Source organism: Nicotiana sylvestris, chromosome 7 (genome assembly GCF_000393655.2).
Source record: "Nicotiana sylvestris chromosome 7, ASM39365v2, whole genome shotgun sequence".
Lineage (NCBI taxonomy): Eukaryota > Viridiplantae > Streptophyta > Magnoliopsida > Solanales > Solanaceae > Nicotiana > Nicotiana sylvestris.
Window position 1 is genome coordinate 70728181 of NC_091063.1, and position 11879 is coordinate 70740059.

The window sequence follows — 11879 nt, forward strand, 5'->3', positions numbered from 1 at the left end:
AAATAAATTAACCTCGTTGTCTTAGTTATTTTGAGACTTTATCCTTTCTTTCTAACTCTATCCAAAAGCCATATTACAGTCCAAAAAAAACCTCCCAAATAATCTTTGAGAGTGCTGAGTTAAGACATCCAAAGAGTATATGATGTTTTTACCATGTTAATGCCTTGTCATCTGCAGAATCAGAGGAAATAAGAAGAAAAGAACAAAATGAGAGAGTCTTATTGGTGAAAACCTTCACAGGCACCATAAGGCGATGGTGAGTTGTAAAAAAGAACAAAATGAGAGAGGATTAATGGTGAAAACCCTTCGGGCACTACAAGTCGAATAAGGATCGTGAATCAGATTGGATAATTGGAGCATTGAAGCCCAGTTTTAGGGTTTAGGGGTATAACAAGAGTTGAACATCAGACTTTCTTGACAGATTAGACCACATGTGCATGTCATGGTAAGTAGAGTTGGTATCCACATCTAATAAGTTTTTACTTTGTAGTTTTTTTGTTAGTAATCATCTATTTCCATTGTCCTTTACTCTGTTCCTTTGACTTGTTTACTTCCTCTTCCTGAGTTTGTTTGGTCAGAACAAGTGAGAAATGACTTCAAAATTTGCCACCAGCTTTCCAATTGCACAAAACAGGATCTGGCTAGAACATCAAAGTGGCATAAGTAAGGAAAGAACGGCGTGTGCACTAAGTCGGTAACAATCAACGTGCTTTGGGATTCATGTGAAATACAAAGGTTTAGTATATGTCAATTCAAGAACAACGCAACAGATGGAGGGTGTTGGATGAACGGATCAAAGGTAACTTTTGTGATAAGATTGACAAAGAAAGTGGTTAATTAGTGACAAGCAAGATCTGCCAAGCGGAAATCAAAGTTATCATGGCAAATAAAGGAGAAATAGACCTTAAGTCCAAGGCCAGTGGTTTAAGTCAGGAAAGAACAACATGTGCACTGAGTGGGTGGCAATTGACGTACTTTGGGATTCATGTGAAACACAACGGTTCAGTATATGCCAATGCATGAGCACAATGCAACAGATGAATGGTATTGGGTTTGAAAGGATCAGAGGTATTCTCCATGATAAGGGTGATAAAGAAAGTGGTCAGTCAATAAATAGGTAAGGTCTTTCAAGTTGAAATCAAAGTTATCATGGGAAGTGAAGGAGCAGTTGCCCTTAAAGTCAAGGCCACAAACCAACCACCATGTTTAAACTCACAAGTTTTCTTTGTTTGAAACAGGGGTGAAGACTATGCCCAAATCAAAGCTTGAAAGCTTGAATTTTTGAAATGTCATGCCCAAATTATGTCAGCACAGAGGCGGTTTGAGAAGGGGAAAGAAATTTGTTCGATCTGCGGGAACCCTCCATGAGGAAAATCATGATTCAGGGGAAAGGAATTTTTTTCATTCCGCAGAGATCCTCCAGGAAGAGAGCGCGACTCAGGTAAGTTCATTCTCGGCTTCTCGGGACCTGCCTGGATAATGGGATTTAATTTAAAGTACTCAGGACCTTCCTAGATAATGGGTTCTAGTTAAATTTTAAGACCTTCATAGTTAACAAAATTTAGTGTAAGTTCTACCTTTAGGAAACATAGTTTAGCTTTAAAGTTTTCGCTCTTAAGATGAGATTTAATTTGAAATTTTCAGGGCCCTCCTGGACAATAGGATTTAGCTTTTAAGTTCTTATAGCTCTTTTGATAACAAGATTCGATTAATACTCACAGATGTTCTCAATATCAAACTGGGGCAGAAAAATTTCTTTTGTTTTGTCTATTTTGTTGGAAATCAGGAGCCCACCTGGAGAACAAAGGGAAAGCAGTTCAAGTGTTGGAAATCAGGAGCCCACCTGGAGAACAAAGGGAAAGCAGTTCAAATGTTGGAAATCAGGAGACCACCTAGAGAACAAAGGGAAAAACAATTCAAGTGTTGGTAATCAGGAGCCCACATGGAGAACAAAGGGAAAAACAATTCAAGTATTGGTAATCAGGAGCCCACCTGGAGAACAAAGGGAAAAGCAATTCAAGTGTTGGTAATCAGGAGTCCACCTGGAGAACAAAGGGAAAGCAATTCAAGTGTTGGTAATCAGGAGCCCACCTGGAGAACAAAGGGAAAACAATTCAAGTTTCAGAGGGAAGATAAAATAGTTCAAGTATTGTAAATCAGGCGCCCACCTGGAGAACAAAGGGAAGAAGTTCAAGTTTCAAGAGAAATCGGTTCAAGTTTTGGAAATCAGACGCCCACCTGGAGAACAAAGGGAAAGCGGTTCAAGTGTTGGAAGTTAGGCGCCCACCTGGAGAACAAAGGGAAAGTAGTTCAAGTTTTGAAAATTAGGCACCCACCTGGAGAACAAAGGGAAAGCGGTTCAAGTGTTGGAAGTTAGGCGCCCACCTGGAGAACAAAGGGAAAGTAGTTCAAGTTTTGAAAATCAGGCACCCACCTGGAGAACAAAGGGAGGGAGAGCAGTTCAAGTTTTTAAAATCAGGCGCCCACCTGGAGAACAAAGGGAAAATGGTTCAAGTTTTGGAAATCAGGCGCCCACCTGGAGAACAAAGGGAAAGTGGTTCAGGTTTTGGAAATCAGGCGCCCACCTAGAGAATAAAGGGAAAGTAATTCAAGTGTTGGTAATCAGGAGCCCACCTGGAGAACAAAAGGAAAACAATTTAAGTTTCGAGGAAAAACAGTGCAAATGTTGGTAATCAGGCACCCTCCTAGAGAACAAAGGGAAAGCAAATCAAGCATTGGTAATCAGGAGCCCACATGGAGAACAAAAGAAAGATGTTCAAGTTCGAGGAAAAACCGTGTAAATGTTGGTAATCAGGAGCCCACCTGGAGAACAAAGGGAAGACAACAATTTTCAAAGGAAGACGGTTCAAGTTCAGCAATCAGGCGCCCTCCTGGAAGAATAAGAGAAAGCACCTCAGACTACAATTCAAGTCAGCAACAAAGGAAGCTCACCTAGAGAGTACAAGTCAACAGAGCAGCAGAAACCGCAAGATCAAGTTTGAAGAAGTGTAGATAAGATTCTTGTAATTCATAGATCATAAGTTTAGTCTAGCTTCTTTTATTTTGTCTTGGTGTAATAAGGGGTTCAACAAGCAGTAGCAGCAACAACAACAGTGAAATCACAGCTTTCTGATAGTTCCAGCTACCGAAACTTCTCGAACTACACTGACCTGATTCTTTTATAGCCAAGGATATGTAGGCAACCTCGGAAGTAGGGTGCGGTCAAATCTTTCAAAAATGCTTCCCACAGAGTATTCAAACGGGTAAAAATCGCTCGTATCCGCTCACTTTATCTTTGCACGAAAACTCTTCGTATTTCCGAGCAAAGAGGGGCAGCTGTGAGCACGTGATTTTTGCCCTGTAGGAATTACTCCCATAAAATACAACGAAAATAATTTTTTCCATTTTTTTACAATTTTTAGGATTTGTGAAAATTTGTGCTAATTGTTTGCATTTCTGTGCATGTTTATTTTTGTTAAAAAATCATAAAAAAGCTAAAAATATCACGCATTGCATTTAGGTGTCATTTTCATATTTTTAGGATTAGTTAGTTCATTATTTGTTTTGCTTAAAAAAATCACGAAATGGGTTACCTTTGCATTTTTAACCTTTTTAAGTGGAATTTCTGCCTTCTCTCTAGGAAGAGAAGGAATAGTAATTTTGTCATCATTTTCCGGTCATAACTCCGGAATTCGGTGGTGGAACTAACCAAACTTGGTGTCAAAAGATACATAAATTCCTTACGAATAATACCCAATTGGTTTCAACTTCAGATCTATAGTAAATTCTTGTAGATCTTAATTTCATTTTCACGAGTTACTGTAGCAGACAGGGTTCTTCATTCAATTTCAGCAATTCAGCTAATTCCAACGCTTCTGTTAAGCACAATAGTTTGTTTTGATAACGTAAACGTGCTCTCTTCTCTTCAAAGATTGGTTTGAATTCTAAGCTTCATTTTAAAAAATTACTATTTTTATAGTTCGGATTGTGAAATTGGATTCACAGCCATTCACAGTAAGTAACGTGAAGCTAATTCAAATTACAGTAGCATCGTTTTCTTGCAAAGATACTGCACATTTGTCATGTAAGTAAAGTGCTAAAGAATTACAACTGTAATGGTCACATAGGCAGGTGGCCAACCACATTTGGTGGCTGCGCTGCCTACACAACCTCCTCCAAACATTGGACAAACATCAGGGAACACAAATAATAACAAACAGCCGATGGATTACTCCAAATTTTTGAAACCTTGCACTTTAAATGCTGCAACGCAGGAGCAACAGAAAGTTGAGCCAATTCCTATTCGTACACCTACATTATTGAATGGAGAACATGTTATTCAGTTCACAGAAGCAGAAGTAGAAAGGATGGATATCATCAAAGGATTACAATGTGCAATAGTTGGTAAATGTTCTTATGGCAGCCCAGAAATTCAACAACTCCGTAAGTTAATACCAATTCAATGCGGAATTAAAGGTGAATGTAACATTGGATTTCTAAGGGATAGACATATTTTTATTAGAATGACGTTAAGGCAGGACTATCTTCATTTCTCATCAAAAACTCATTACATAAAGGACAGGGATGACTATCAATATTAGCTTAGGCCGTTGATTTATGACTCAAAGTTTAGAACAGATGAAGAAACACCCAAGGCAATGGCTTGGATCTCATTCCTAGGTCTATTGCCAACCTTTTTTGTAAAGGAATGTCTATTTTCTCTAGCTTCAGCAGTAGGTAAACCTATGCATCTAGACATGGCAACTATTAATAAAACTAGACCTAGTTGTGCTAGGGTGAAGGTACTAGTTGATCTACTTGCAAATTTGTTTAAAAAGGTGAGGATGGACGTATTCAATGAAGCTAAAGGAACAACAAGAACTGAATGGGTGAGAATTCAATATGACATGCTGCCTAAATATTGCATACATTGTAAACTTCAAGGGCATGATCAATTTGAATGCTGGAGGATACACCCTGAACTATATGTGGAGAAGGAAAATGATAACCAAGCAGATACAGTTAAGAAACAGGACATAGGGAACTCACAGCCTATAAAGATGTTATCTAGTAGAAATGTCGTGGGTAATGTGAATGTTACAACAAAAGAGCAATGGAAGGAAGTGAAGGACAACAGAGTTAGAAATGTAGTAAATCAAAATACTAGTCTCAGTAATAATGGAATGGATATGGCACCAGCTAAGCAGTTTGAAAACAATAAGAACAAGGAGGGTACAAGCACTATAGAGAGACAAACAGAAGCACAAAGCAACAATGGTAAGGAATTGGTGGCAGTAGACAATGAACATAATGATCATGTTCAAGTAGCTAACAAGTTTGCAATATTACAAGGGATGGAGGAAGAGGAAGAACCTGTTAATCAATTGGCAATGGTGGCAGCTAATGCAGCAACAAGCAGTTTAGCACTTCATAACCAAGCATCTACAAAGCAAAAGCCAAAAAATATGGTCAATAATGAGGGAAAGTTAAATCCAGCAGCACAAGCTTTTCATCTTAACTCATCGGGGATTAGTTCGACTAATGGTCTAGTCAATGGAAAGGAGGCATCAAAGGCAAAAAATGATACTGCACAATGGGTAGAAAGAAGCTTCAAGGATAAAACAGGAAAAGAAATAGTGAAGATCAATAAACCATGCCAGGAAATCCCATCACAAGATACATTAGTGAACAAGGTACTTAATAAAACTCCAAATTCTCAAGCAGAAGGGTCAAAATCGTCTACATTTAAAGAAAGAGTGCAAGGCTGTGAAGGCAGGCTATGGGATACACAAAGGGAATACGATTCAGAGGAGAACGAAGTACCACTAGGAGCACAAGCTGATGAGGAACCAAATGAGAAGGACAAAGAAGAAGATGAGCAAAGTGTAAATGGAGAGCCCTATGCCAATGACAACACAACTGGTAATTTTTTAATAAAGGAAGGATCAGAAATTGTTGAACACAATAATAATTTTCAGATAGCAGAAATCACAGAATTTATAAACTATGAAGGAAGAGGCCCGGAGGTAAATGATCCTGGAAGAACAGAAGATGATCAAATTCAGATATCACAAGAAGACCCACAAGGACTCAACACAACAGAGAAGGAGAAAAAACCAAAACAACAAACAGAAATAGTAAATATTACTGTTACATTAGAGAAAAATCAGTTGCAGCTGTTAAAAAGAGGAGAAGAGAAGGCCTTGGTCCCTAAAAAGAATGCATTTGGAGCTACATCAGGAGGGAAGGAAGACAATGAAGAAGGAGAATAACCTGGTAAACAAGGATACGACATGGATCAAGAATCAACTACCCAACACCTTATGAATGCGGCAAGGCAAGGTGAATTATCACCTACGCAAGTGGAAAAGGCAAAATCAGCAGCAAAAGGTAAGAAGAAGCAACAAAAAAGATAATTTTGCAGCACCAAAAGCTGGGGTGCACACAAGGAGAACGCTAACTAAATCCAACAATCAGTGATGAATGCTCTCATTTGGAATATAAGGTCAGTCAACACATAGCAGGCCTTTGAAAGGTTGACAAAAATGCACAGGCAAAATCACTATGAATTTGTAGGATTAATGGAGCCAAAGCAACAAGCAAAAAAACTGGAAAGGTACAGAAACAAGATAGGAATTGCACAAGCAATTTCAAATGTTTCCAAAAAGATCTGGGCTTTCATAGATGAGGTATTTGAGGTAACTGTTATGTACAATATGGTGCAACAATTAACACTAAGATTGTTTCATACTGAATCGCATGTGGAGATTGTCCTAACATTGATATATGCTAAATGTGATGCAATTGAGAGGATAGAATTATGGGATTCATTATATTCAATGGCAAGGGATATGGATGCACCATGGCTTGTAGGAGGTGATTTCAATGTAATATGGGATGAAGACGAGAAGTTTGGTGGGCTACCTGTGTCATTGAATGAAATTGATGATTTTCGACACTGCGTCAACACTTGCAATCTCTTCGACCTTGGGTTTAAAGGTAGCATATTTACATGGTGGAATGGGAGAGCAGAGGAAGACTGTATATTCAAAAGGCTAGACAGATGTTTGGCTAATGTTGAATTCCAACAAACATTTCCAGGAATATAGGTGCAACATCTGTCAAAGACTAGTTCTGATCATAGTCCAATGTATCTGAAGTATGATATTGAGACTCCACAAATAAAAAATCCTTTTAAATTCTTGAATTTTGGGTGGAACATGCTACTTTTAAAGATGTGGTTAAAGAGAATTGGACAGCTGATTTCTGTGCAAATCCTTATATTCTTTTTAATCACAAGTTAAAAAAATTAAAGAAGGCCCTTTCATTGTGGAATAAGGCTACATTTAGAGATATTTTCCAAAAGATAGCAAGAATGGAGGAGGTAGTGATGGTTCATGAAGCAAAATTTGAAGCAAATCCTACAGGGATGAACAGGGAAATGCTACAAAAGGTTCAGGCGGAATTGATCAAATGTCTTGCACTAGAGGAGAAATATTGGCAACAAAAGGCAGGCATGACTTGGTTCAAGGAAGGGGATAGGAACACTAAGTTTTTCCACGCACAAGTGAGAGGTAGGAGAAAGAGACTTCAGCTTAACAGAATTCAAAATAGTGGAGGAACATGGATTGAAGAAGAACAAGAAATTGCAGAAGAGGCGATCAAATATTACGAGGAACAATTCACAGAAGTAGCTACTCCTTCATTATTTGATATCTTAGAGCATGTTCCTAATCTGATTAACACTGAGCAGAATGCAGAATTGATTAAGCAGCCAACAAAAGAGGAGGTTAAAGTGGCAGTATTTGGACTTAATGGTGATAGTGCTGGGGGCCAGATGGTATGACAGGAAAATTCTATCATTCTTGTTGGGACATAATAGGGGATGACCTGTACGACATGGTGAGGGCTTTTTTCAATGGTCATGAGCTACCCAAGTGTGTAACACACACCAACCTAATTCTGATACCAAAGAAAAAAGAAGTTACCACCTTTTCTGATTTAAGACCAATAAGCCTCAGTAATTTTTCTAATAAGGTTATATCAAGGGTGGTACATGAAAGGCTAGTAAAATTTCTCCCAAGTATGATATCAGAGGAACAGGCAGGTTTTGTTACGGGCAGGAATATAGTGGAAAACATCCTTCTAACTCAGGAGATAGTGACTGAAATTAGGCTTAGAACTAAGGCTGGACCTAATGTCATCCTGAAGTTAGATATGACCAAAGCTTATGATAGATTATCTTGGCTATTCCTAACCAAGGTACTGAGAAAGATGGGATTCACAGAAAGGTTGATAGGGATTGTCTTTGGATTAGTTTCAAACAATTGGTATTCTATTCTAATCAATTGTCAGGCTCATGGGTTCTTTAAGTCCTCAAGGGGAGTAAAACAAGGTGATCCTGTATCTCCAACTTTGTTTATATTGGCAGCAGAAGCATTATATAGGGGTCTCAATGCATTACATACTAACCTGTATTTTTGTGGATTTGGGATGCCAAAGTGGAGTCCAAAGATCAATCATTTGGCGTATGCAGATGACATGATTATTTTCCCATCCTCAGATGAAACATCTCTGATGCTGATTATGCAAGTGCTGAAGGCATATGAAGCTGCATCTGGGCAGCTTGTTAACAAGACCAAATCAGCTGTTTACCTGCATCATTTAACAGACATGGAAATGGCCAGCAAGGTGGAAAGGATCACAGGCATTCATAGGGATGATTTCCCTATCATATATTTAGGTTGTCCGATATTTTATGCAAGGAGAAAGCTGGAATTCTATCAGCCCCTAATGACAAAGGTAATGGACAAACTGCAATCATGGCAGGGCAAATTATTATCAGTAGGGGGCAAGGCAGTTCTCATATCCCATGTACTGCAAAGCATGCCTATGCATCTACTATCAGCTGTAAACCCCCCAAAGTATGTGATAAATAGGTTGCACAAATTATTTGCTCAGTTTTTCTGGAGCAACACTGTAGGAGGAACTAGTAGGTATTGGGATTCATGGAATACCTTATGTATGCCAGTTGAGGAAGGAGGAATAGGTTTCAGGTCACTACATGATGTAGCAAAGGCATTATTCAGCAAGTTGTGGTGGAATTTCAGAACAAAACCAAGACTATGGAGCTCTTTTGTATGACAGAAATACTATAAAAAATTAAATTCTGTAACTGTTCCGTGGAAAAGGAGGTCTCACATATGGAGAAAAATGTTGGAATGCAGAGTTCTGATTGAACGTCAAATCCTTTGGCAAACAAAAATGGGATCATCGCTATTTTGGTATGAAAACTGGACAGGTCTTGGGGCACTATATTTTTTAGTTCCTCAGGACTTTGGCATTGATGAAAATGTACATAATGTACATGATGTTACCTTATATGGTGAGTGGGATGTGGACAGGCTATTTGAAATGCTTCCTGAAGACTTAGCAGTACACATTCTGGAGAAAATCAAACCACCTTCACAGATGCAGGTTCTTGACAGGCCTTGTTGGATGCTGGAAACAAGATGATATTTTAGTGTTAAGTCAGCATGAGAGTATACGAGAAGAAGAGATGAACCAAGAACAGCTTATAGAATGATTTGGGTAAAGGGACTGCCTTTTAAAATAGCATTTTTCATGTGGAAAGTGTGGAAAGCAAAGCTACCTTTAGATGATTTCTTGAAAAGGGTAGGCTACTGCATGCCATCAAAATGTTGGTATTGTGTGCAGCCTGACGAGGAATCTCTTCAGCACTTGTATTTTAGATCAGAAACTACAAAGACAACTTGGAAGTATTTTCTATCGAAGGCAGGAATAGCTGTGGAGGGACTTACATTGCACCAAGCAATCACAAAATGTTGGACTGCAAATGTGTGCTTAAGGCTAAAACCAGTAATGCAAGCACTACCCTCATGCATAGTCTGGGAACTTTGGAAAAGAAGAAATAGTATGAAGTATGGGGATGCTGTGACAACTAGCAGGGTGATTTATCAAGTTTCCTCAAATCTCCAGGCATTGGTGAAAATGAGAAAGCCTGGGATGGACATGGTACCTCACAAATGGCAAGATCTTTTAGCTATGATGGAAAATTTCACTCCTAAACTTAAGGTTACAAAAGTCATGTGGAAATTTCCAAGTGCAGGATGGCTAAAAGTTAATACGGATGGTGCATCGAGGGGAAATCCAGGCAGGAGCTCAATAGGTTTTTGTATAAGAAATGAAAATGGTGACATAGTCAAGTCAGTAGGGAAAGAGATTGAGGAGACAACAAACACAGTAGCTGAAGCGAAGGCCATGGTAGAAGCACTAAGGTTCTGCAGATTACAACAATACTCTAATGTATGGCTTCAAACTGACTCAATGTTATTAAAAAAGATAATGGATGAGATCTGGAAACCACTATGGACCATATCTGAGCAGGTAGAGGAAATGATGCAACTAATGAATGGGGGCAATTACACAGTTACTCATATTCATAGGGAGGGAAACAAGTTGGCAGATCACTTGGCTAATTATGCTTTAGATCATGGAGAAATAGAATGCCAACAATTCTGGCATCTAGATGTACAGGGAAGGAGGTTGGTTAATGAAGATAAGCTGCAATGTCCAAATCTAAGGGTGAAGGTGAACAGGAGATAGGAAGCAAAGAGAAAAGGAATAATAGGAGGCATGTCAACTTAATCGACCAATATATTCAAATCCTAAGGGAGGAGGATATAATGGTTGGTATTTCTAACTATCTTTTCTCTACTGCAGGTGCAACTACAATGCTTATGGCACTCCATGATGCAACTTTCGAGATAACTTATGCTAAAGAACAAAAACACATCAATAATCGAGCACAACAACAAAGAATAATGGCATTGGAAACCCAACCAGCATGGGGTGATCGCGTGCTTTCAATTCATTGGATATACAACCAGCATGGTGCAGAAGTGTTTAATAGCACACGCACGGTTCATTTAGAGACAAGATCTGGGAATATAAAAATGATTGCTCTTCATTTCGACCACAACAAGAAGCAAATGGCATTGGAAACACAACTAGCATGTGCAGAAAAAATGTTTTCGAGAAAAGATGGCAACAAAGGCCAATGCAGTTTTTTCTTTCGATTTCATAAAATAATCCACTCTTGTGGAAGTCCAATGCAGCATGTGGTTCGGATTCATTAAAATAATGTGTACACATGGTTTAATGTGGAAGGCATGACAAACAACCCATGCTGTTGAGCAAAGGAATCAAATGGAAAAGTGGAATGCACATGGAAAGCTATAGGTGGAGCTCACATGTGTTCCAAGAGGGAGGTTCTTCTTTTTGCTTCAGCTGTATATAGAGCTCACGTGATCCTTTACAAAGCACAAAGCTGTCTTCATTGATCAGCTCAAGGAATCAAAAGGAGCGAAGCAAGGATAGAAGATGCGTGATACGCACAGAACCAAATGACATACACGTATATGCACGCTATGCTGGCAGCTGGGAGGCTCGAATATGAACGCATTGTGCGTTCTGTGCGTGATCGAACATGGAGGCAGCTGGGAGGTGTTAATTAAAATGAGAAGAGAGCAACAATAAATTCTCAAAGCCGCCATCAGAAATGTCATTTGAAAGCTTTGGTTGGATTTAAACTTTGGCGAGTTGCGATGTTTAACGCAACAGGTTTAATAGTAAAATAATATCAAAATAAGGCCATTTGTGGTCTCCAATGGCCTGTCATGTTTAGCACATTTTTGGCAAGCAATTCGAGGTCAAGGGAACATAGCTGGAACACACAAAAGGAAGCATGGAGGAATAAATGTAATTCAAAGCTTGGTCCACGTGAATGGGAATCTGCAGAGCATATGCAGTCATGTTTGTTTAATGCAAGCATGCTCATTGGGACCAATGGAAAGATT

At 39.0% G+C, this 11879-nt stretch overlaps 1 protein-coding gene across 1 annotated transcript; it reads left to right on the forward strand.

Moving 5' to 3' along the window:
* The first annotated feature begins 9582 nt into the window (after nt 1–9582).
* On the forward strand, nt 9583–10626 carry LOC138873291 (uncharacterized). The gene has a single exon (XM_070151738.1). It carries the CDS (start codon nt 9583–9585, stop codon nt 10624–10626), a length of 1044 nt encoding a protein of 347 aa, XP_070007839.1.
* The last annotated feature ends 1253 nt before the right edge of the window (nt 10627–11879 follow it).